A 27,071-nucleotide genomic window follows, 5' to 3' on the forward strand; every position below is an offset into this window, starting at 1 on the left:
ATTTGCTTTGCAAACAAATGAAAGAAGGTAAGTTGCACTTAAACCACATAAATATTATACTTAAGTATGTTTCCTTTTTTGAGAGCCAAAAAGGTCTTGTTAATGCTGAGAGTCACCTCAATATAGTGGGTCTTTTTCTGGTCTGGAATCTGAGACAGTGCAAAGTCTGCCAAGGAGCCTGACAGCAGGAAGAAAAGTTGAGCTACTGAGATTTGGAACTAAAATACAAGTTATAAAATTTAACTTTAGAATTTTAGCTACTGGAAACTGATCTTTAATTTTTTCCACAGGGAAAAAAATAAATTTAAAAAATCCTTCTTTGACTTAAGATTATGTTGAGGGTATGTGAAAGAGTACTTTATTACAGAAGAGTAGCAGACTTTTCCAATCTTGTTTCCATTCATTTGATAATCTGCTCCATGTTTATGCAATTGGCCTGTACTCACTTATACAGTCTTCCCATGCAGAGTTAAGGAAAATATTAGAGAAAAAAAGGAAAAAGAAAATATTAGAGGACAAGAATCTCACCTTTAGGAAAAATTTATAAAATAACTGCAAAAGGGGATCAATAAATGCTTAGATACCAGTATCCACCACTATATTGCAAGTTCTGTGTTGTTGTTCAGTCATTTTAGTTATGTCTGACTTGTGACCCCACCTGGGATTTTCTTGACAAATATACTGGAGTGGTTTGCTATTTCCTTCTCCAACTCCTTTTACAAATGAAGAAACTGAGGCAAACAGGGTCAAGTGATTTGTTCATGGTTACATAGATCTTCCTCAGATTCCCTGACTTTTAAGTTCAAACCCCTTCTACTTTACCTTCCATTGGTTGTTATTGTGCAATCATTTCAATTGTATCCAACTCTTCATAACCTCACTTTGGTTTTGGGGTTTTTTTGGCAAAAATACTGGAGTGGTTTGCCATTTCCTTTTCAGCTCATTTTATGGATGAGGAAACTGAGGCAAAGAGGGTAAGCGAATTTTGATATCAAATTAGATGCTATTTGAGAAATTAGAGGGAAAAAATCTTGGATCCATCCAGTTTTAAATGATCTTTTTGATGTTTGAAGATAATGGTTGGTTTTAATGGTATCTGACAAGAAAATCTTCAGTCACCCATTCTTTTTCCTTGTCTATTTTCCTGGAGAACCAAAAGGCCTTCACATGTTAATTTGACTTATATCTCTTACCAAGTCTCTCTCCAAAACATTAATTAGTTTTATGTTGGTGAAATTAGTGACAGAACTAATGAAGAATATTAATGAAAAGTTTGTGAGGGTGGAAAGGCAAGTTGAATGCTTAAAATATATTTTAAAGAAGGTTTGAAATCATCATTGCCTAAGGGGTTATTAAATATCACTCATTTACTGTTTAAAAATCAAGTTGCAGTGGAGTTCTAGGACCTAATTCTTTGCTTTCAAAAGTACTAGTAGTTTATGATTTCGGTATGATCCAGCCTACTTACAATCTAGTGATTTTAATGATTTATCAAACCAAGACTACGTACCTAACTGCTGTGCCTGTGGCTTAGCACATACTATAAAAATGTCCTCATCTCTTCAAACTATCCACATTGCTTTCTGCCCACATAAAGTGAGTACCTGGGGAGTTAGTTATGGAGCATTTGGACAAATACATTATGAGTATAGTTTACAGCTTGTGAGACAGAAGTAGCCTTCTAGTGTGTGGGCGACAATGTGTGAACTGGCTTAATATCCCTTTCTTTCACTGAATTTCCACTGGGAACTAACCAACTTTGCTGCATACCAGTGAGTCAATATAAGGAGTGCGAGAGAAAGGGGGAGAGGGGAGAAAACATGGAATAAAAAAGAATCCACAAGTATATATGTTAATAGGATTTTTTTCTTTTTCCTCCCCTTCCCTCTTTCCTTTGCCTTCCCCTCTCTTCCTCCCAAAACAGGACATCGTCAGAAAATAGATGAACAGACAAAGCCCGGGAGCTTGTCCTTCTCAGAAAGACTGAGTGAACTGGAACAACTACGCCGTACTGCAATGAGAATCAGTCCACACCACCCAGCCCCCACATCTAACCCACGAGCTTCCTTGAACCACACAACAGCTTTTAACCCTCAGCCTCAGAGTCAGATTCAAGGTAAGTACCTAGAGGAAAACACAAAACTTTTTCCTCTTTTTTTCCCCTTCTCATTATTGCTATTATCTACAAACTCATATTCATTCAGGTAAAACCCATTGGATAAAAATTTTTGTTTATTCTTTAGAAGACTTATTTAAACCTTTCAAGATGCTCATTAGTTTGCATGACTTTGATGATACCTGGGGCCACCAGGAAAGGGGTAAAATTTGGAGGGTTAAAGCAATAAATAAATATATACCTTGATTGAAAGAAATTAGCTTTAGTCATCCTTTTTTTTTAACTTTTTGATAGAACTTATGAAGCTTAGAACGTTACACTAGAGCAAAAAAAGATGAAGGTGGGAATAATCCACAATCGGAATTTTCAGATTATACAGTTTTCAAATATGATTGTCTCAATACTTGGGAACTTCTAGAGGCGAACTTTTTTATGTATTTCTATACTGAAAACACTAAAGAATGCAGAAATTTTTTATATGAATGTAGAAGGTATTAGTAAAAAGATTGGTCATTATTTTTAAAAATTAATAACAATGCTCTGTGGCAGATAGGGTAGAAAGCACTATTTTTTCTAGAATCACTATAGACAATGTGCTTAATTCTGCTAACAAATAAGTCAGGTGGACAAATCATTATTGTGTAAGTGTTAGCATCTAAGATGATTTACTTTTTAGCTGCCTCAAGGTCACAAGGTTCACAAAGTCACTATTCTTTTGAAGTGATCATGCCACCTTAAATAGACTCAGGTAAAAGGATAAGTAGTATTTTCAGCATATAGATGCATGGCCAGATGAGTAGGATCTTGAATTTGCTGGAAGAAGCTTGCAGTTAGGGAATATCTGATGTTTATGTTAGATATATTTGAGGTCATTTACTAAACTTTCAGGTATACCTCAAATAACATTACAATGATTAACATAATTTTGTAATATAATCATTAATGATAAAAGTCAAACCCATCACATTTAAGGTTGTAAAATCCCACAGTATCCTTCAACTATCTCCATGCATAATAACTGTTAATTTCCCTCTTTTGCCTGAAGCCAAGTTTTCCAGGAACCAATGATAATAATTGCAAAAATGGCAATTAAAATTTATCTAGCACTTTAAGGTTTGCAAAATACTTTACTTATATTTTATTTCATTTGATCTTCACAATAATCCTATAAAATATGTACTATTATTATCCTTAAGTTACAAATGGGGAAAATGGGGAGAAGAGAAAAGTCACACAATAAGTATCTGAGGAAATATTTGAACTCCAAATCCATCAGTCTTATATCTTGATGTCTATCCTCAATATTTTTAAACTATGAATTCTTCAGAACTCCCTTGTGGATAATATACTTTGATTTGAAGGTAGAAAGTAGTGGGACTTACTTAAATGAACAATTGCAGCTGGTACAGCTCTCTTCCGCAGGCCTTAATAATGTATAGACATAGTTCTTTTTTGTTTGTTTTGTACATGAATTACAACCTTAAAGAGATTTTTGTATTAGTATGGAATTCATTTCCCTAAGAAGCCCGTCCCAAAGAAAACTTAGGAGAGCTTAGTACTGGTGACAGCTGTTAAATTGCATCTTTGTATAGTTCCAGCTCTTCTGAGTCTTAACAAAAATCTTTAATTGTATGAATCACATTGTTGATTTAATCTGATATCATATCTACATGGCTCAATGGCAAATGCCAGTTCAGAATAATTCCAATTTTCTTCATAGTGACTGATCACCCAACTATTTATTATTCAGACAAAACCCAATCTGATTAATTTCTTAACTCAAACAACCAGTGGCAATTCTGTTATTCTACTTATTATAAGCTGAGTTCAAATGGGTGATTATTAAATCAATAGGATAATAAGTATCCCAATAACCCTGAAAATTAGGGCCATTGGGCATACAGAAGTAAGGTGTAAGGCATCACCTCTTCCATCAATACAGTTTCACCACTATTTTCAGCCTTTTTATCATTAAATAAATTAAATTATAGAATGCATTAGGATGCAGACTTGTGTGAATCCAAGTCTTCTCCCTGGTACCAAAGTTTATTTGATAATCACTACAGGGGAAGAAAAAAAAGAGGGAGAAGATGTGAATTAACAAAAATACTATGTAATTAGTGATTAGTTACTTCTTTGCACAGGAATAAAATAGATTAGGTCACATTTCTTTCCCAAATTCTGTTTATTATTAGATAAAATGAGGTTTTAGAAAATAATTTTCTCTAGAAGTCCTTTTCTGACTTAAAAGAAAATGATTTTTAAAGTTTAATTTATAGCTTAGTAATACACCACTAACATAATTAGAAGAATTTTTTCTACAAATAATAGAACCCAAAATACAATGTATACTTTTTAAAGCAATGAAAAAGATAACCATAAATACAAATTGAATTCCAGCTACTGTTTATTATTCTTAATCTCAACTAATTTGGTGAATAATGAATCTCATTTCCAGATATACTTTGTTAAAATAAATTGAATGTAGTATTTTGTCTTCTCAAAACTTTCAGTAGCTGCGTGGGTAGAGGTATTAGTAGGGACTTGCCTTCTTCAGCTACTTTGAAACAATATATGCTTAGCAAAGTATAAGGTTCAACACCATCACTTTTGTCTTGTTTCTTTGGGGAAGAAAAGAAAGAAGAAAAAAAAACTTCTATAATTTCTAAGCAATAAGAAGTTTGTTTTGTGGTAGTCCAGGAACCTGGAAACCACTTTTTAAAAAATTGTTTAATGTATTTCCATTATTCTTTCTTTTCACAATGTGACATGGATATATTGCTTCCCCTGTGAATTTATGGTTCAGGAAATGTAGGAATGCTGGCTGTTGTTTTCATATAAAATTTTTTTCACTATTAATGAATAAAATGGTATACTTATCTTACTTGAACCTCACTGTATCCCTGAACCTTCATAACTTTGCTCTGCATCATCAGTTCATAGAATTCTTCCTAGTTTCTTGAAATATTGTCCATTTCATCATTATTAATGGAGCAATAATATTCCATTACATTCACATTCCATGGTTTGTTTATAAACATAAAAAGTATATGTTAGATTCCTTTCTTCTTCCTTTGATTTCTTTGTGTTATAGGCTGCTCATAATGGTAATTCAGTTTAAGAGTTGGTAATTTGGGGACAGAGTTCTAAATTGCTTTCTAGAATGGCTATACCAATTCACAGCTCAAGCAATAATGTGGTAGCATACCTATTTTTTCATAGCTCCTCCACCTTTTGTCGCTTTTGCCAGTTTGATAAGTACAAAGTGGAATCACAAATTTTAGTTTTTACTTGTATTTACTTAATTATTAGTGATTTAGAACATATTATTTATGTGGTTGTTGATAGTTTGGACTTCCTCTGGAGAAAAAAAAAAGCCTATATCTGTTGATGATTTATTTATTGAGAAATTTGAATCAGTTTCTTATTACTGGAAATGATAAAAATGGAGATTTCCTCGAAGAATCTCCATTTAAAGAAGGCACTTAACCAACCATCCATTCATTTCCCATTTAGCTACATGATGCACTTCATCATTATGTCCTTCCTCCCATTTCCCTACTCCCCTTTTCAGTCCCTTGTTTGCATTTTCCCCCATTATATTAAAAACTCCTTAAGTACAATATTTTCTTTTCTTCCTTCCCTCCCTCCGTTTCCTCCCTCCCTCTTTTCCTCCCTTCCTTCTTCCCTCCCTCTCTCTTGTCCTTCCTTCCTTTCTCCCTCCCTCCCTGTTTCCATTTCTTCCTTCCTTTCCTCCCTCCCTTTCTTCCTTTCTTCTTTCCTTCTTTCCTTCTTTCCTCCCTTCCTCCTTCCCTCCCTCTTTTTCTTCCTTCTTTCCTTTCTTTCTCCTTCCCTTCCTCTTTCCATTCCTTTCTTCCTTCCTCCCTCCCTCCTTCCCTTCCTCTATCTATTCCTTTCTTTCTTCTTTCCTTCCTTCCTTCCTCTTTTCTCCCTCCCTCCCTTCCTTCCTTCTTTTCTTCCTTCCTTCTTTCCTCTCTCCCTCCCTCTTTTCCTTCCTTCCTCCCTCCCTCCCTCTTTCCCTTACTTATTTCCTGTCTTCCTTCCTTCTTGCCTCCCTTCCTCTCTCCCTCCTTCCCTCCCTCCCTTCCTTCTTTCTTTCCTTCTTGCCTTCCTTTCTTCCTCCCTCTTTCCCTTTCTTCCTTCCTTCTTGCCTCCCTCCCTCTCTTCCTTTCTTCCTTTCTTCCTTCCTCTTTTCCTCCCTACTTCCCTTCCTTCCTTCCTTGCTTCCTTCCTTCCTTGTTTGCTTTCTTCCTTCCTTCCTCCCTCCCTCCCTCCCTCTTTCCCTTACTTATTTCCTGTCTTCCTTCCTTCTTGACTTCCTCCCTCTCTCTTTCCCTTTCTTCCTTCTTCCCTCCATCTCTCTCTCCCTCTTTCCATTCCTTGCTTGCTTCCTTCCCTCCCTCCCTCTCTTCCTTTCTTTCTTCCTCTTTTCCTCCCTACTTCCCTCCCTTCCTTCCTTCCTTCTTTCCTTCCTTCCTTCCTTCTTTCCTTCCTTCCTTCCTTTCAAATTCCTAGCTCTTTACATAGCTCCCAACACATAGGTAGGCCCTGTACAAAATTTTATCAACTGACTGAATATTAATATCTTGAATATTTCATTTTAAAAACTTGACCTTTTCCCCTCTTCCTAGCTAACATTTTATTCAAGTCAGATTTTAGCAGCCTATTAAGCCTTTTCTGTATTTAGAAACTTAACAAGAATTAAAATAAATTCTTAACAAAAGTTTAATATTTTTCTCAGCATTAAAATAGAATATTTGTAGATTTAATTTTAGAGTTTCAGCATTATATTTAAGAAGCTATTTTAGACATAAAATTCACCATTCAAGGTTTTTATTTGAAAAGAAGCATTCATTTTAAGGAAATGTCCTCATATCCCCATTGAGGCATTGCAGACATTATTGCTATAAAGTAAGATTTATTTTCTCCAAATGAATAATCTGAATAGCTTCTTCTTTCATCTTCACTCTCTTACTTATATTCAATCTCTTTAAGTCTATCAACTTCTGTCCTGTTATCTACAACCATGTTCATGTCTTAAGTATCCTCAAAAAGTCCTCAGGTGACCTGCCCATCCTCCCTGGTTATATGGTCTCATCTCGACTCCTTTTTATGACTAAACTCCTTTAAAATTCTATTTTTGATTTATGCCTCTACTTCCTTTTCTCTTCTCTTAATTATGCTATCTGGCTTCCAATCTCCTCTTTTCAAAGTTACCAGCCATCTTTTAATTCCCAAATTTAGAGGCCTTTTCTCACTTCTCATCCTGCTTGACTTCTGCAGCCTTTGACAATATGAATTACCCTTTTCTTCTTGGTGTCCTCTTCTTTCAAGGTTTCTGTGGCATTACAGGATCCTGGTTCTTTTACTTGTCTGACCACTTTTTGTCAGTTTCCGTTGCCAGATCTTCATCTTTAAATCACACCCTCTAACAATAAATGTTCTCATCAGCTCCTATGGATTTTGGTGTAATCTCTATGCTGATGATTATTGGATCAATTTATTCAGTCTTCTAATTTCTTTACTCACATCTCTAAAAACAGACATCTAAAATTGAACATCTAAATTTGGATGTCCCATAAATATTTTGAAATCAATACATTCAATGTTGAATTCCTTATCTTCTTATCCTTTTTTTTCACCTTTCATTACCACATCCAATTTGTAATCAGTGTGAAAGCAGAGAGTTTTTCCTTTTGTTGTATCTCCAGTGCTTAATAAATGCCTTGCACATATTAAATTTACACCTAACAAATATTTACTGACTTAATTTCAGTTTTAAAGCAGGACAATACTTTATTGCATTGAGAAATACTTTTTACATAAAAGTGGGAAAATACTGTAGTCCCAGAGAACTAATTCAAAACATTAGGCCTTCTTCTTTAACTTGGTGAGTCTGAATTGTAGTTATTTCATTGTTTATTTATTCTGAATTATACGTGGCCCCTAACACCTGAAAATAAACATCTCAAATTATACAAACAGCTTACAAATATAAAAGAGGACAGGTTGCCATGGCATTAAACCACTGTTTATTTGTTGAGGTTTACTATAAAAGAGCCAACTTAACTTCCTGTTTTACCAGATCATCAAACTGAATAGAAAGACATTTGTTTTTTGGATATAAGTTTATATAGGTCAATACGTTGTACATTCCCATAACTTGGTTGTTATCTCTGTTTTTGTAAGACTTTAGCAATACAAATTTCTACACAGATGACATTTATACAACTATCTCCCCCTCAATTTAAGGGATATTCCTTTGAATGAATCTATATAATATTAATACTTTGACCTCAAATCATGAAAACAAGGAAATAGAATTAGAAATTCAGAGAACTAACTTCTTCCTTCTATAGCAGGGAAGGTAAGAGGAAATATGAGTTTTGCTGTTTTAGGAACATGGTGAGAAAAATTGTCACAATGAGGTGAATTAAGAAGACAACTTGGTGATTTTGTGGGTTGTGGTAAATCTCAGTGGTATTTAAATAAATGTTTTCATATTTGAAATACTCTTGAAATCATTAGAGATTTATGAGTAAATAAATAACCATATTTTTAAATTGATTTTACATAATATTGATTGAAGCAGAAATGTTGCATCCATACTTACAAATAATTTTTGAATGATTATTAAGATTAAATTGTCATTGATTTCTCTCTTAGGATCTACATCTATAGCTATAGCTCATATCATGCCCAGTTCTATAAGTTTACAAAGCATTTTTGTATTATCTCCTTTGATATTCAGAATAAACCAATAAAGAAGTTAGGAAAGGTATTGTTATTTTTATACTCAAGATAAAAAAAACTGACTTTTTAAAAAGTTAAGTGATTTGCCCACGGTAATATTACTGTGGGTAGAATTCAAATCAAATACTAGTACTTTTCTACTGTACCACATTCCCTAAAAATTCTTTTTGTCTGCTTCGTCAGTATTGATACTAAGAAACTCAAAATGTCCTTCTGACTTTTCTTCTGTAAATACTCTTGGTGATCAGACCAGTTCAATTGATTACTCAATCAACAAACATGTGCTGAACATCTACTGTTCTACTCAATAAGAAGAGCTCAGTGGAGCTCAGTGATTTTAATCTCAAGTAATGTGTGGGTTGATGAATACCTTCATTGAAATATATAATTTAAAAAAGAAAATTACATGAAACAACATGCCAAAATTTGAGGGATGAAACAATATAAGAAAAATTTCTCCAATGTGAAAATTGTTATTCATAAACTTTTATCAACAAAGAAGAGAAAAACAAATAGATCAATGAATTGAACATGCTTCTGACATTACAAAAAGCCAAACAAAATTACTTAATTTATAGTTTAAAAATTTATAGTTTAATTTATAATTTAAATTTATAGTTTAAAGCTATATTTTAAATAAAATAAACAAGTTGTTTGCTAATCTGAAGTAAAGGGGGAAAACAAATTGTCAATATCAAAAAATTCAAAGGAACTATTTACAACAAATGAAGAATGAATTTTAAAAATCAACAGAAAGCCCCAAAATGTGGGGCCTTTCTACCTTTTGCCAATAGAATCCAGAAGAAAAAAAATTTTCATTTAATATTTCCACAAAGTTTATAAAATACTTCTTTACCAAGACCTACCAGAATTATTTGAATATATTATTAAACAATTTTTGCAGAGAATAAAAATTTAAATAAATGGAAAGGAATTAATTGTTCGTGGGTTGATCGCATTAATATTGGTGAAAACAACACTTAACTGACACTCTCAGTGTCACACAAATCAAATAAACAAAAATTATCTAAGAGAACTAGATCAAATTATTACATATATATTTAGAAGAACAAAAAAACAATAATTTTAAGGGAAATAATGGGAAGGGGAAGAATGAAAGAAGGAATCCCAGCAACATAAGACTTTAAACTACTCTACAAAGCAATAGTCAGCATAATTTGGCACTGGTTAAAAAATAGAAATATTTGTCAATGGGCAGATTTGGTACATATATTTCAGAAGCATTGAAGTGCTGTGTCATGGAGTTCAATAATCCTAGGGACACAAACTACTAGAGTATGGACTCACTATTTGGCAAAAAAAAAATACTGGGAAACTTTTACACAGTGTGCCACAATATTCTCCAAATTAGTACAAGACCTATATAAAATGTTCTAGAAGATGATGGAATGAGAGATCTTTCACAATTATGTATAAGAAGAAGAGCTGTTGACCAATACATATATGTGTACTTATACACATACATATACAAATATATGCATATATCTATGTGTGTCAGAATATGTGTATCACTTTCTTTTCAAGTCCCAGAAAGTCATCCTTTATAACATAGTAGGGGAAAAAGGAGAAGAAAATTTTAAAAGCTTAGCAAAACCAAACCACAAATCTAACTCTAACATCATATGTAATGTTCTATATCCATAGTTCCTTCTTCTGTGAAAAAGAGAGGAAGATACATTCTCATATCTCTTCTTTATGACCAAGCTTAGTTTGTATTTAGAGGAATAACTTTCAATTTTGATTTTGCTATTGTTCTTCTTCCCATTTACAGTGTATATCCATTGTGTATATTGTTTCCCTAATTCTGCCTGCTTTACTTTTTATCAGTACATGTCTTGCATTGCTTCTCTGTATTTCTCATATTTATCATTTCTTTTAGCATAAGAATAGTGTATTATATTTATTTCCATGACTTGTTTAACAAACCTCCAAATATATCTAATCTGTATTTCTCCACTACTATAAAAAGTGATAAAATTTTGGGTATTTGAATCCTGTCTTTCTAATTTTTATTTCTTTAAGGTATATGCTTAGCAGTGGGATTTTTTATTTACCAAATATTATTAAAATGATAGCATTTAAAGTTTGGGATGTGCCTTATTACATTAATATTACATTTTATACTTACAAGAACTATGGAGATGGTTTCTATCATTATTTGCTTTTTTTACAATTATACATTTTACAAATTTATATTTTAAACTGTCATATCTCTCAGAGATCTTATACCTCTACTAGGAAAGCAGATTAAATGTTTTATTATGGTCAAGGAAAATTCTAAACTCTTCATTGTGGCAAATTGCCTATGGATTAAACTTCCTTGGGAAATGATAATAATTTTTGTTGCTTATTCTTTTATATATTTCTTCTTTTTGATATTAATATCGTATTTAAATAGGTCAGTTTGATGTTATTTTAATTGCATGTCATATTTCCTTTTTTATTTCTTCATATTTGGTATCAATGCTAATCTTTGCTCTAAAAAGTTAATAGTCTATCTATATATAGCCAGCTGATTTTATTTCCTCATTAATATATGGTTAATTCATTTTTATTTGCTTGCCATTTCTAGTACTTCTACCTTTGTTATTGAAGATTTAGTTCACTAAATATGGACATGAGGCCTCTTGTTTAATCTCTAGATCTTTGACTTCTTTTATTTATTAGTCCTGAATCATATTTCCAAACATAATTTTCACTCTGCTCATGGGCTCATGAATGTGATCACACAGTTAATACTGTTTGATTTTGAAGGGCCTTATATAGTTCTTTTTATTACTTCTCCATTTTATTATTCTCTGCAAAATATTTTGGAACATGTTAATTTAAATGGAGAGAATGAATGGATTTTTTAAAAACATAATCACATAATAGAAGATGTACAAGTGTCTCATGAAATATGCTCCACTCTTTCTTGGATGCACAATAAAACCAATTCATTTATTTGTATCTCTAAGAAGGACCTATAAGTCATTCTTCCATTTAGCTACAACTTCCTTTTGTCATCTAGTTTCAAAATGAGAAGAATGCCTCTATTTGTAAGAATCAGTTCCTTCAAGTTATTTTTAGATGAAAGTATGCAAAATATCATCTGCAACAGCAACCATATTCTGCCTTTCATACTTATCTAACTGGAAAATCAGAAAATTCTCTTTTAATCTCTTTTCAGTAATAAGAAACATCTAAGTTTTTGTCTAAAGAAAACTCTGAGTAACAATCTCTGAGATTCTTCAATGTAAACTTATACCTGACATCAATCTGTATATGTCCTGATTTTGTTGTTATTGTTATTGAAAGTATAAAAGTAGCAATAGTGAATTATTTTATTTTCTGGGAAGAAGAAATTCCAGCAAAATCCAGAACTGTCATTGGTAATAATGTAAATGGCCATTAATTACCAAGAAAAGAAGAATATTTAAGACATTTGAAATGAATTTAGAGAAAAGCCAAAAACATTGAAAAGGAATAATTTTGTTTTTAAAAAATACTTTGTCCAGGTGCAACAATTAAGGAAGTTCCAAATTTACCATCATACTTCTGACTTCAAAGGAGTTCATATTTAATTCCCATGAACCAAAAAAAGAAAGTCAAAAGAAAATATTATATGAATAAAAATGTATGTGATAGAACTGGATTTTAAATGTTCAATATCATTCACACCTTACAATCAATCTAAAAATTTACCAATTAATAGAAGTAGAAGCATTTTAATTACAGATGTTTAGAACTCACTCATATGTACTTTAGTTTTCTCAAGTGCAAATTACATATTTAAGAAGATTTTTATAAGACTTAACGAATGAGAACTCTATAAACACTAAGAAGGGAATACAAAGCTCTATCTTTATATCATAGTTTTTATTACAGTAAATAATCTTAATTAAATTTAAATTTTAAATTTAAATTTAAATTAAATTTTGCTTCCTTGATTCTCTATTTAATTTCCTAAAAATTGTTTTCCTTGATTTCATATTTTGCTTATAATCAAATATGTTTTGGCTAATTTGAATCACTTAACCATGCTTAGTAGGGTAGATACTGTCTACATCTAAACTATATGGTATAGAATTATCACTACCCTTTCACTAACTTTATAAGTGATCATCAAATGACTATAATGTCTTTACAAGTACCTCAAAGCTATGTATTTAATAAATTAGTTTATTTAAATGAGCCTCCAATCTGGCATTCTGTCAACACCTTACTAATTATATACTAGTAAATTTTAGTAGGAATGGATTTACAGATGGAATGTTTTCATAGATACTGTGCCAGATGATCAGGCCATGATTTCGGTGGCATGTGGTTACTGCCTCATGGACATCCTCTTAAAGGGGGGAAAAGGAGTGTGTCAGGGAGAAGAATAAATAATTATATGAGTTGATCTTAACAATGAAATACTAATTCTGATTCTTGACAGGAGCTAATCATATCCAGTGTTCTTTGAAATTTGTAACAAATGGGAGAGTATTCAGAAAATAAATAATTGTTTATAACACTACACTCAGAACATCTATAAACAAAAAATTAATTATCTTGTCCCTATTACATAAAGCAGAACCACTATGTTTATATTTATTGTAGAGGGTTGAGCTAAGGATTGGAAGGTAATGTATCTAGTCTTATAGCTCAGCAAATACCTAATTGAAGAATAGCCTCTAAACAAAGAAAGGTATGGATTCTCTGAATCAACTTTCAGAGTATTAGGAAACTTGGAGAAAATTTCTCAGTCATTGAAAATAGAATTATTTTAAAAGAAAATTGCCCTTTAAAATTGTTGCCCTTGCTATCTAAATAAATGTGAAATCATTGTCTCATTTTCCCAAATCATTCTATTTGTTTTTTCTTGTCAAAGTTATTTTGAGTTCATCTCTTGCTAACATCCAATGTCACTTTTTCCCCCCATACTGACTTTACCTAAAGATCTTCTCTGAATTATATCAGAGCAAAGTAGTACAGAATATCTTTAAAACTGAATGTTTCATTTCTTTTATTCTAGTTCATTTCATTGGTTCCTCACACTTTAGAGCCATTTATCACTACTTCTATTAGCACTTCTGTTAAACTCAAACTATGAAAAAACCAAATAAAGGGATTAAGGTTGTCTGGTAAAGTAAAAAGGGGACTGAATTCTAATCCAGTTTTTGCCATGGTATGACTTGGAGCAAGTAATTTAGCCTTTCAGCATATTGGTTTCCTCTTGATAACACAAAGTGACTAAGTAAGTGTATGATTTTTCAGGTTCTTTTGAAATCTAAAATACTGTATCAAGATAATGATTATAAAAGACTAAAAGAGAGGAAAAATCCAAGTCTTTCCTAGAACAGGGAACTTTTCCATTGGGTGTTTTTTTTTTTTGTTGTTTTGTTTTGTTTTGTTTTGTTTTTTAAACAACAAATGACACTTCCTAAAGATAGTTTTATTAGAGTCATCATTGACACATATAGCAAGAGTGATGATTCAGTTTGTATATTTTTCCATGTATAAAACTTAAAAATTCTACAAAGATAGAAAATATTTAGAGGTAAAAAGACTTGTTAAGAATTTTTTTTAGAAAAGATGAGGCATTGAATTTTTCTACTAATCTGGAAAAACTTTAATTAGAAAGATTCTCATTAGATAACCTATTGTTAGTCAAATTAAGTTTTTTACCCATTTTCATTATTTTCCCCATTGTTATATTTCAGCAGTGTTGATTATATTAACTCAATTGTCTTTTTTAGGATGTTTTTTGTTGTTGTTCAATATTTGTGACTTGAAGTACAGGGAGAAAAGTAGTATCTTTTTTTTGGCTCTCCTTTTCATGATTTCCCTTTTTCCTCTTATTCTTCTCATTTAAAAAAAAAATTGGGGAGGGAATGTCTGCTCAGAAGAGGCAGATGTATTTGCTTACTCATATTTCCAATATTCATGTCTTAATGTCTTTTTTTAAAATTCAGGTTTTTCAAAATCTTATACTAGATTTTTGTAGCATTCATTAGCATTTGAAGCACCACTTATTATGAAGATTAAAAGTGCTGATTGCAAAACTTCTGTAAATAAAATCCCTTTTAATGACAAATCTGGTTTCTTTGCATAGAATTTTTCTTATAATCTCTTTCTGGCAGAACACTTCACGTTCTGAAACTAGATCCAATTACCAGTCACAGTAAACTAAAATACTAAATAAATAAATAAAATTTCCATGCTAACACAAAGTTTTACAAAAGTGAATGTTGAAAACTATCTTTACATTTATTTGGAAAAATAAAATACTATTGAAAAGAAATTTTAAAGAAGTTAATCTTGTTTTAGGATAATGTAAGAAGGAATTTCACCAGCAGTACTTCTTTTTTTTCTCTAGATTAACATTGATTTTTAATTTAGATTTTTAAAAACTAGTTTAACCTAATCTAAATGTTCTTCCCATAGAAATAAGATGGAACACTTTCATGCTTAAAATTAAATGACCAAACATGTTTAGAAAAAAGACATGACTATAATAATATTCATGGTTAAAATAACATTCATGGATAGTAGCTCAGAAAAATTTAAAAAAGAAAGACTTTTGCCTAAACATTTTTTTGGCATTCTAAGTTTTTCATTTAGCTTATACTAGTTTCAAGAATTTTTCCCAAACCACCAAATACATATTTTCAAGGGGGTTTTTTGAGTGTGTTTAAATTATCATTGTTAACTTTATAAGACCAAATAATATGTTAGACTTAAATTATCTGACTTAACTCCCTTCATTTTATAGTGAAAAAAATGAGGCCTCCCCAGAGTTTGTCATTGCCTAAAATTATACAATCATTAATAGAATCAGGATTACAATCTAGATTTCCTGACTCCCAATCCAGTGGGTTACCACAACACCACAATGTCTAGAATAAATACCTTTCATACATTTTCTGTTTCAGTCAGAAATCCCATCTAGAAACCCAGAAACCCCAAAGCTTTAACCACAAACTTGGAAACCCAGATAGCAAATGTCTGTTTTCCCAATGTCACATAATTAGCTAATGATGAAAGTAGTCCTGAAACCAATTCTCAGTCTAGTGGAGTTATAATTCCATTCCATAGCAAGTATTTATAATGATTTAAGGTTTGCAGAATGCTTTACAAATATTAATTCATTTTATCCTCAAAGAAGCCTGGGGGATGGTTTCCATTATTATCTTCATTGTACAGATAAGGAAACTGAGACAGACAATCTTTAAGAGATTTATCCAGTTTCACAGTATTAGTGTCAAGGTTTTCCTGACTTCTGCTAGCCTCCTCTCCAGTACTACCTGTAACTGTTTTCTGCTTCAAAGTACTCTATTTTCTTTTTTAAAGATATTTTAATTTTTTTCCAAATACCTGCAAAGATAGTTTTCAACATTCATCTTTACAAAAGCTTGTGTTCCAAATTTTTCTCCCTCTTTCCTCTCCCCCTGTCCAAGACAGCAAAGCAATTCAATGTTAAACATGTGCAATTCTTTTAAATACATTTCCATATTCATCATACTGCACAAGAAAAATCAGACCAAAAGACAAAAAAAATGAGAAATAAACAAGCAAGCAAACAAGCAAACTGCAAAAACAACAACAACAAAAAAGGTGAAAAATGTGCTTTGATCCACAGTTATTCATTATAGTTCTCTCTCTGGATGCAGATGGCTCTCTCCATCAAAAGTTTATTGGAACTGCCTTGAATTGCTTCATTGTTGAAAAGAGCCAAGTTCATCACAGTTCATCATCACATAATCTCATTGTTACTGTGTACCATGTTCTCCTGATCCTGTTCCCCAATCACTCTATTTTCTAGACATGCAGACCCTCTGTATCTTAGCACTGACTATCCTAGAGTGCCTTCCCTCCTCACCTCTGCTTTTAATTATCCCTACCTATTTTCAAGACTTATGTACTGACTCCTTAAGAAAGCCTTCTTTGGGCCCCTTAGTTGTTAGAATTATCTTGTATTTTATCTATTGATATCTGACCCTGTAGATATCTTACCCAATAAAGACTTCACTTTCCCCTTTCTAAATTTTTAATACCTACCCTTATTTGTCTCAGTCTCCTTACCTTTGAAATTATCTGGTAAAGGAAATGTTAAACAATTCCAAAACCCTTGCCAAGAAAACTCCAAATGGTGTCACAAAGAATTAGACATTACTGAAAAATAACTGAATACCTAGCCCTTTTGAAATGGCTACTGAATTGAAATTTTTTCTCCCCTCTCGTTGGGATCTCTTCTAGTAGGAGGACCCTTGGAAGTCATCATGGAAGGGAGGCCACAAGAGGATAAGCTGCAAATTCACAATTCAGTTCTGGCAAGATGTGTGAATGGTAATATTAATTAGTTAATTATATATAAAACTTCTTAAGTACTTCAAAATTAATCTTTCCCCCCTCTTTTTTAAAGAAGAAGAGTTTTACCTTCAAATATACTCATTTCAATGACATCAATCTGAACTAAAACAAACCAACAAATACCATTGTTGTTTTATAGAAAGATACATGACTTTGCAATCAGAAGACTTAGCTTCAATTTCTTGGATTTGAAACTTTCTACCTATTTAACCTTAGGCAATTCCATTCAATCCAATATTAATCTTTTCAGCCTTTTGGGTTTGTATTTCATCAAGTATAAAATGAGGTCTTTGGACTAAATGATCTCTAAGGTTCCTTCCAATTCTCATATCTTATGATTCTAAATTCAAGTTTAGTATAAGATGTAGGCTTTTGACAAGTTGGAATTAAACTTATAATTCAGGAGCCCAACTCTCTTAGAATGAATGGGATTCAGTCTTTGGTCAGGTTGAGATACCCTATTTATCCTTAGACCTAAGGATTTTTTGGCTCCACACTTCCTTTTTAAAAAGGGAGGGAGTGGGGGGAAGGAGGGGAAAAGTTGGAACAAAAGGTTTTGCAATTAATGCTGAAAAATTACCCATGTATATATCTTGTAAATAAAAAGCTATAATAAAAAAGTATCATAAGAGAACAATTATGGCATCACAGAATTTTAGAATTTAGAGAACATGTAGTCCAATTACCTCATTTTAAAGATTAAGAAACTGAAACTCAGAGAGCTTAAGTAATTTATTCACAAAAATAGATCTTCTAACTTCAGGTCTAATATTCTTTCCATATACAATGCTAGTCAAATTCTATAATGATGTGAGTAAATCATTATATATGCATATATATGTATATATGTATGTATGTATGTATGTATACATACATATATGTATAAAGAATAGTTTTATATATACAAAATATATATAGGGCTTCTAATTCCCAGACATATTTATCTCATTGATCCCAGACTGTATTCAGAGTAATACAATCTGGAATATGTTAATTTTTTCAAAGGATTATTTAATCAACCCGATTCACTATAGAACAAGAACTTTTGATCCATCACTGTAGCTTTGTTTTTTCCTAGATGTGTTATACTACTGTGCTTTGACAGGCAAAGAGAAGAGCTAAGGAGGGGTTAGATAATCTGGTTGGTGATTGCATTTCTCAGAAAAGTAGATATGGGAGAAAATCTATGTGATTGGTTTATTCAGTCCCATTGGATTACTGTAATATTGTGTTTTCTTTTGGTCCATTAGAATACCTCTGTGGGTATCAAATGGCAAATTATATAATAAAAAAGTCATTCAAATATCTATAAAAGTCAGAATAAGCTCAGTGTTCAACTTGGCATTTCTACTCATTGACTAATTGATTTAGATTCTGAAGGCCTGTTAATTATCATTGGTTTTGGGAAATGCTGGGAGTTACCTCACTTTGGAAGAATTATAATTATCTGAGTTTTAAGACATGACTACCTTTGAAACTCTCCACTTTATTTGGTTTTGAGGTTTAGAACTTGAAAGGTATATAGGTACATATATTTGGGCTTCCACATTATTTTTGTGTTGTTCATTCATTTTAGTCATGTTTGACTCTGTGACTTCATTGGTGAGTTTTTTGGCAAAGATACTGAATTGGTTTGCCATTTCCTGCTCCACCTCTTTTTACAGATCAGGAACTGAGGCAAATTAGGTTAGGTGATGTGCCCAGAGTCACAAAGCAAGTATATGAGGCTGGATTTGAAGTCAATAAGATTAGTCTTATCAGGTCTGGTGCTCTATCTACTATATTTCCTAACAGCCTGCCACCACAAATACATATAAGTATTGTAAAGTTGGGGAAAAGAAGCAAAATTGCAGCAGGGCCATTTTATAGGCTTATGAGGAGAGGTACTGTCATTTCTGTCATTTTCAAATTTATCACTTGGTGATGCACAAGAACTCTGTCTTCAGATGCAGTAGATGGTAGACGAGCAGATCAATATGCAAGTGTTTGAAATCCTCTGTGTTATATTCAAGTTTGGCTTTGGTACATAACAGACTAAATTCTACAGAGGCATGGAGATATTTATTGTATCTTGCCAAGCTGTAGAAGTCATTGCTGGGAAAATACATTGTTTAATTTTATATCACCCTCTAAAAATACTTCAGTGTGCTATAGTTTAAAATTGTGGCTGGGAAAGGAGAGAAAATCCTATTGTGTAGATTCTGTGAACCTCTTCCTAATTTGTTCAATTGACACTTGGAAATATTTCCCCTGTTTTATAAACGTTTCCTACTGGTCACTGAACAACTAGTAGACTATTTTGCCTACAATGTAGACTGTGAATGGAAACAATGTGAAATATGTCTGGAAAGGTAGCCTGGAGCCACGTTGAGGATGATATTAATTGCCAATCTGAACCATGGCATAATGATGTAGATTTCTTGATTTGGAATAAAGAAGATCTGAGTTCAAATCCTGCCTCTGACATTTATTGTTGTATGAGAATAACTGAATCACTTATCCTCTGGGATTTTCAGTTTCATCATCTATAAAATGGGAATAGGATTTTTGTGAAACTTGGAATAATGGATGGGCTGTATTTTTCAAACTTAAAAGGGAAAAATGAATCAAAATTTATTATTTATTTCTGATTGGTGAAAGTAGCTACTAGCTTTTAGTAGTCATTCAAGTTTATTTCACCTAGATGCCAACTATTTTATTGACTGACCACTGAGAGCATGTTATAACAGAAAGGTCATTAACACTGAAATCAGTCTTCTAAACTTGTCCCAGTTTCTTATGTATACTTAATCATGTGATTTAACCTGAATGTAAGTTTTGTCATCTTGAATATGTTGCTGAAAAACACTTGTACTACCTTCCTCAAAGTGGCATTGTGAAGTTTGGGTTTCTATTTTTTGAGATGGAGAAGTAAGAGAGGAGAGCCTATAATTTAATTGATGTGAAGAACTCCTAGTTCAGAAACTTTCTCCCTGATACAGGTGGAAATTTCATTTGTAACAATTTCTTAGGGTTTTTAAGGGACTGAGAGGTTAAATAATTTACACATGGTCATACAACTAATATGAGTCAGAGGCATGGCTTGACTTCCAGATTTCCTGACTCCCAGGCTAGCTCTCTCTCTCTACCATATGCCATATTTTTGCTCTAATTTGAAATACAGAATATACTCAAATGGATCAGGAATCTCACCAGCTTGGAAGTTTCCACAAAGATGGAGACTCCAACTTATCCATATCTGGACAACCTATGCTATTCTTGTTCTTCCCATAAATTCATCAGAGAGGTTCCACCCAATATGCTAGAGGCCAGCTAACACTGTGTGTTCTTCTGTCATTCTTCTTTGTAGGATCAATCAATCTTTTCTTCCTGTCATTGACATCTTTTATTCATGTTTTTAGAAGTTCCTCAATGTTTATGTGTTGTACCCTAATTATCCTTTCTACATGACTTTCCACTCTATGAGATATTCATTTTTAATTCAAAGTCATCCATAAACAGGCGTCTCTGGGAGACATAACCCCCTAGAGAGAAGCCCTCCTCAACTTGGAGTCCACACCAGATCTCTTTCAATACATTAGCAAACACCTTAAGTGAGCTTACAGCTTCCTTTTTTATGTCTTGCTTGATATTTAAGCTCAAACAGCCATTGAACAGGTTTATTTCTGTTGTTAAATATTTCAAGAAATATCAAATGGTTTTGATATTTAGATGGAAAACAAATTGCCAAAAAGAGCCTATCAGGCATTTTTTCCAATAATAAAATGCTTTTTATAACCAACAAGCAATAAATACAATGTTCTTCTTCAATTTTCTGTAGTTTTCAGTTAATTTAATTTTAATTTATTTTGGGAGAAAAGCAATATCTTATTTTATCATCTATATTGGTGATACTAAAATGGACATTCCATCAAAGTTCCTCACTATAGCTCTTTAGTAGTTGTTGTGGCTCAGTCATTCAGTCATGTCCAACTCTTCATGACTCCATGGACCACATCACATTTCTATTTCTATCCTTCTCTATCTCCTGATGCCTATTCAAGTTCATGTTTCTTCATGACACTAAACATCCATTTTATTTTCTGCTATCCTCTTTTCCTTTGCCCTTTAATCTTTCCCAACATCAGAATTGTTTCTAATGAGTTGACATTGTGGATAAAGTTTTTAAGCTTCTTCAGCTTGACTATTTGACATTCTAATGAATGATCTGGATCAGTTGCTTTAAGTATTGACTGATTTGATCCTCTTGTTGACCAAGGCTACTCTCAAAAGTCTTCTTTAGCACAACAATTCAAAAGTAATTCTGTGACTTACATTCCAAATCTCACAGATATACATTGCTACTGGTAAAACCTTAGCTTTGGTTTTATGGATCTTTTAGCAAAGTGGTGTGCCTGCTTATTAGAATGCTCTCCAAATTTACTATAGCTTTCATTCCAAGAAGCAAGCATCTTTTAATTTCATAGTTGCCATTGCTATCTGCAGTGATCTTGAGCACAAAAATACAAAATCTTACATTTCTCCCATTTTTTCTCCCTCTATCTTTTAGGAAGTTTTTGTTTTGTTTTGTTTTGTTTTTATGTTAAGCCTCAAGTCACCTTTTCCATTCTCCTCTTTCACCTTCAACAAGATGCTTTTTAATTCCTCACTTTCTGTCATGAGAGTGGTATTATCTGCATGTCTGAGATTGTTGATATTTCTCCCAGCAACCTTAATTCCAACTTTTGATTTATCCAGCCTGGTATTTTTCATGATATACTCTACATATGAGTTAAATAAATAAGGCGACAACATATAATCTGTTGTTTTTATTTTTTTTCCCTCCATGTTCTGTTCTAACAGTTGTTTCTTGAGTTGCTTACAGGTTCCCCAGGAGACCAGTAAGATGATTTGGTACTATGTGGTGAAGGACATCCTTGAGTATCACTTATGCAATATACTGATAATCTTGGTCTATTAAAAACTAAGTAATATAAATTAAAAGACATATAGAATATATCTATCATAATTATGCTCTTTCAGTGAATTGTAAAGTAGAAAATATGCAATCAATCCATTATTGAATATTGTTTGTTAAAATCTGTTTGCTCCTTTCTTCTTTATCCAGGATGCCCTATAGTTGTGTAAAGGTATTTGCTTAATAGACAATATTTATAATAATGCTCATAGAGATTTTGTATAGATGGAAGAATAAAAACATAGATTGGAAATTTCTGTTGTTTGATATTTCTTTTTTCAGCAATAATAAAATCTGATATTTTTTCCATGCCTTTAGCATCCTTTCCTCCTACAGATAGCAGGTATAATAATATATCTTATTTAGTAAGATATCTTATTCCTAAACATTATAATTGTATCACCTTCAAAAAATTCCTTTTACATGGACTTGGTTTAATCTGGCTGATTTTTCCATGTTTGTTCTCTTTAATCCTTTGTTCTGTTGCTCACTGTTCTCTTTTACTTTTTTTTGTAGAGTATTATATAAATAGCAGCTATTATTATTATCTGTTAACAATGCTAAAGAGCAATTTCTGCATTGAGTTGAAGATTGGGCTGCTTGCTTGCCATTATTATTACTATCTCTTAAGAATACTGAAGAGGTATTTCTGTTTTGCATGTAAGATTGAAGTGCTTGTACTCTGGGGTGCCTTTCAGCTTAAATATTCCATGATTCTCTGTCTCTGCCTCTATTAAAGTTTTACAAAGATTCACTACAAGAGATGGAGACTTAGGGAGTCAGACTAATTGTTCCAAACGTAACATATCATTTCCTTCCTTGATTCCTATTATTCTAGAATTGCCTCCATGCTAAGACTGTTTCTCAATGATTTTATACATCATACAGTTCCCAATGGCTCTAAACCATATAATTTGCTAAAGAACTATTATAGGGAATTCAAAAAAGGAAAAGGGAAAGGAGGATTGTTGTGAACTGGGTTTCTTTAAATAAATATAGTAAACATATCAATGCAAAACTACCTTGGTTTGGGACATCTGTGACCATGATTTTTAATTGAAATAATTATAACAATGTCATAGAATATTAGAAGATAGCTATTATCTAGTCTTATCATTTTCCCCCCATTTTATAGATGAAAAAACTGAAATCCAGAGAAGATAAGCAATTTGCTCAAATTCACATTACTAATTCCAATTTCTTCTTGCTAAACTTTCCCCAACCCCTCACGCCCACATTTAATTCAGTCCTAATATGTGTATACCATTTGCTAACTTTATTTGAAAGCTCCCTCAAAAACAGCACTTATATAGAAGAGGGTTGTTGGGGCAAGACAGGGCAAACTAAAATGTGCCTCTGCTAGCTACTCCACCCAGTCTCTCATCTTTATAATGAAAGAAAAAAAAAAAAAAAGAAAGAAAGAAAGAAAGAAAAGTTTCAAATAACCCAAACAGGCAGGGTCTGATCTGCACAGACAGTCTGCAGGCACCTACCCAAGAAGCTGACGGTTGGCTGGTACATCCTCATCTGATTTATGTTGTGTGTGTTAAGCCTTAAATTGTTGAGTCTCTGGCTGGCTGCAGTGGTATTACTGGATGGTTGGTGCATGTTTTCAGCTCACAGAGCTGGCTCTGATACTGGAGTTGTTGGCCCTGAATCAAGTCCAATCTCACACCTGTCTGAGACAATGAAGTTCTTGTTAGACACATCTCCAGTAAAGGCAGCTCAGACTGCATATTTTTCACATTCAGAAAAGGCAGTAATGGGAGGGAGAGTGTGGGGGCAGGGCAATGAAGTAAAATGGAGACTTGAGAAACACTAGGTTTCTCTCCTTTTAATTATTTTTTTTAAGATATTATCTTCTTTTCTCAATGATGAGTGGGGGAGGGAAAACTAAAGTATCTTTTATTTCTAAACAAAAATAAACAACAAAGAACATAGGAGGATTTTTATACTCTCCAGAGGGAAAAAAAGGTGGCAACTAGGAGTCCTCAAGACTTTTTTTTATCAGTGCAATAAAACTTGATCTTTTGTTACAATAGTGTCTTTAGTTCTGAGAAGTTTTTCTTCCATTTTTCTCTTTTCTTCCTCTGCTGACATTTTTATAATTAAGAATCTAGTAGTAAAGGAGAATTATGTGTCACTCCATCTTTTACTTGTTGAGAAATATACTGGTTTTCAACATATATGGGTGGAAGACAAATAATGAAAGAGAAGGGAAAGCTCACACTTTACAGAATATCTGAAAAACAAAGCTGGCCAAATAGTGCTGGTAGTGATTTCTGGCACCCACATGTCACCCAATAACAATGTATTCTGAGAATAGGGTGAGGAAAACTTAGCTTTTTCAACAAGGAATCTTCTCTTAGCACCCCTAGCTAAAAGTCTCATACTTAGACTTCCATCAAATACTTTGGGGGACACTGATATTAGATATCAATGAGCCCTTGCTTCTTGGAAACTCAGCAGGCATTGATTTTACCCAGAAATATAGTTCATTTCTGGCTAAATAGTCCTGAATCATCCTGATTCATCAGAATCTTGCAATATTTTATTTTTCATGGACCTGCAACCCATGAATAATCAAACTCCACAGTCAAGGCATTGTTAACAATTCTCCTACATTTTATAATCATCCTAGACATGAATGTGTTGCATTTAGAAATCCATGTGAGAACATCCAGGGACTACCCAAGGACTTTTGCTATGTTTTACAACTTGAGAAATATACAGCTTATAAATAGAGAATTGATGATGAAGAACATGGTTCTCTGCTCAATTTTTTTCTAACAAGAACTGAACAACTTCCTATCTTTCTTCCTTCCTAAACTCAAGTCACATCAATAGTCTTCCATACCTCATTTGTAAGGCACAGGTTCCTATTGCCCCCAATAGAGAAAATTTACAAGTAAGATCTGAACTGCTAAACTTAAATCTGAGTTAGCAATGATAGCAGCTCCATCAGTCAGTTTTCTTTAGGTAGGTAGTAACATCTTTAAACTGTAATTGCCCATACTTTTCTTTTCTTTTAGTGTAAACATTTATATTTTAACATCCTCTTTTACTTTTGTGGATTGGAATTATTTCATTGATGTGGGTACTTGTTCCATTACTACAAAACATAACCTATTCATGCCTTCTCATCCTGAGTAGTTCTTGCTTATACCCTTTCCACAAATTCTCCATAAGGAATCTACCCAATTACTTGAGGACTTCTAAGTCTTTTAACATTTTGTTTGTACCTAGGAAGCATGTAGGTTAACTATTATCCCTTGTTCTTGCTATATGACCTGACCATATCCTTGTCCAATCATTCATTTCTTGAGTGATAGACTTTACATTTTCTGTGCACCAGTCATCATTGATAATATATTGTAACTTACTTGTTCCCTTCATGCATCTCTTCTTGCAAGAGAGAGAGAGAGAGAGAGAGAGAGAGAGAGAGAGAGAGAGAGAGAGAGAGAGAGAGAGAGAAGGAGGTACTTAGATATGAATGCATTGCAATTTCCCAAATGCAATACAGCCTGAACTATTCTTCCTCCTATTCAATTCCTGACACAGTTGCATGTTTTGTCCAAAATGCTGGATTGATGAAATAACTCAAAAAGAATACTCATACAACTGTTTATCTCAGTATGGACAATATTTATTTTTCATCCATTTGGTTTTTTATGTGTGGATTATTATATCAATCTCTTTTATAAATACCTATGGATCTTATTAAGGAGTTAACATACTGAGACCTAATGCAATCAGTTTGGTAATATTCAAGAACAGAAGTATCTGGAGGATCTCACTATCTGCATATCAAAAACAATCATCCTAACTGCAAATATCTTCCATGAGCATATATCACCTTGTTTTATTTCTCTCTCAATACAGATAATTAGGACTGCTCTGGGCATCTATCAAGGAATCAAATTTCAACTTAACAGATTGGATGAGAAATACCTCATTGGAGGAGAATTTTTAAAGGCTGATTATAATTTTTTTTGGTGATCAACAAACAATAAGCATAGCAGTATCTTGCTATGCTTTTTCAGTTAATTGTATGACTGAATTATGTGTTATTTTATAAGATTTCAGATTCCCTCTAAATATTTTCATCAAAGATGCCCATGTACATGCATAGAAAATTGTCATAAAGATTTTATAGAAATGAGAAAGTTTCCATAAGGGTCAGTAATTAGTTATATACTTATTTTTAATTATCTTGGGGGGGGGGCATCTAGGTGGCGCAGTGGATAGAGCACCAGCCCTGAATTCAGGAGGACCTGAGTTCAAATCTGTTCTCAGATGCTTAACACTTCCTAGCTGTGTGACCCTGGGCAAGTCACTTAACCCCAGCCTCAGAAAAAAAAAAAAAGAAAGAAAAAAAAAAGAATAAATACATTAATTATCTTTGGGGGGGGGTAGAATGAAATCATTGACCCCACCCCAGAGTAGTATTTTAATACTCTCTGGTTTTTTTTTTCCCCCACGTATGGCAGTAGGGCACATTATGAGTCCCTGGGCCTCTCTTGTAGCCAAATATTGGTCAGTGGATTTCTGAGACATGGCTGGATTTAGAGAGGTGGTGGTTCCACTATTGTTGAAGATGAGACTAGGTAGCAATAGAAATAGAAAGGCTGACAAATATATTCTATTTTGTGCCTACCTTTTATTTTCCTAGGATATCTATGAACACCCTTGGGCTGACCTAGCTTAGTTGGCCATATTTTCCACAGATTTGTTTTCTTTTTCACTGCTTTTTTTCTCAATATTTTTGAGTGATTCTGTTCATGATTTTCTATCACCCCTAAACACAGTATTGCAATGCTTTTCTACTTTAAATTGATCTGGTACTTTTTTGCCATATCTCTTGGA

At 32.9% G+C, this 27,071-nt stretch overlaps 1 protein-coding gene across 2 annotated transcripts in view; it reads left to right on the forward strand.

Annotated features, from left to right (window-relative positions):
* The window catches only part of RUNX1 (RUNX family transcription factor 1), a 313,280-nt gene that overhangs the window by 251,448 nt on the left and 34,761 nt on the right, over positions 1 to 27,071 (forward strand). For both annotated transcript variants that reach the window (XM_074300678.1, XM_074300679.1), the window contains one exon: positions 1,925 to 2,116. In XM_074300678.1, coding sequence (XP_074156779.1) covers positions 1,925 to 2,116 — 192 coding nt within the window. The remainder of the gene's footprint in view (positions 1 to 1,924; positions 2,117 to 27,071) is intronic.

Source organism: Sminthopsis crassicaudata, chromosome 3, assembly GCF_048593235.1.
Source record: "Sminthopsis crassicaudata isolate SCR6 chromosome 3, ASM4859323v1, whole genome shotgun sequence".
NCBI classification, from domain to species: domain Eukaryota; kingdom Metazoa; phylum Chordata; class Mammalia; order Dasyuromorphia; family Dasyuridae; genus Sminthopsis; species Sminthopsis crassicaudata.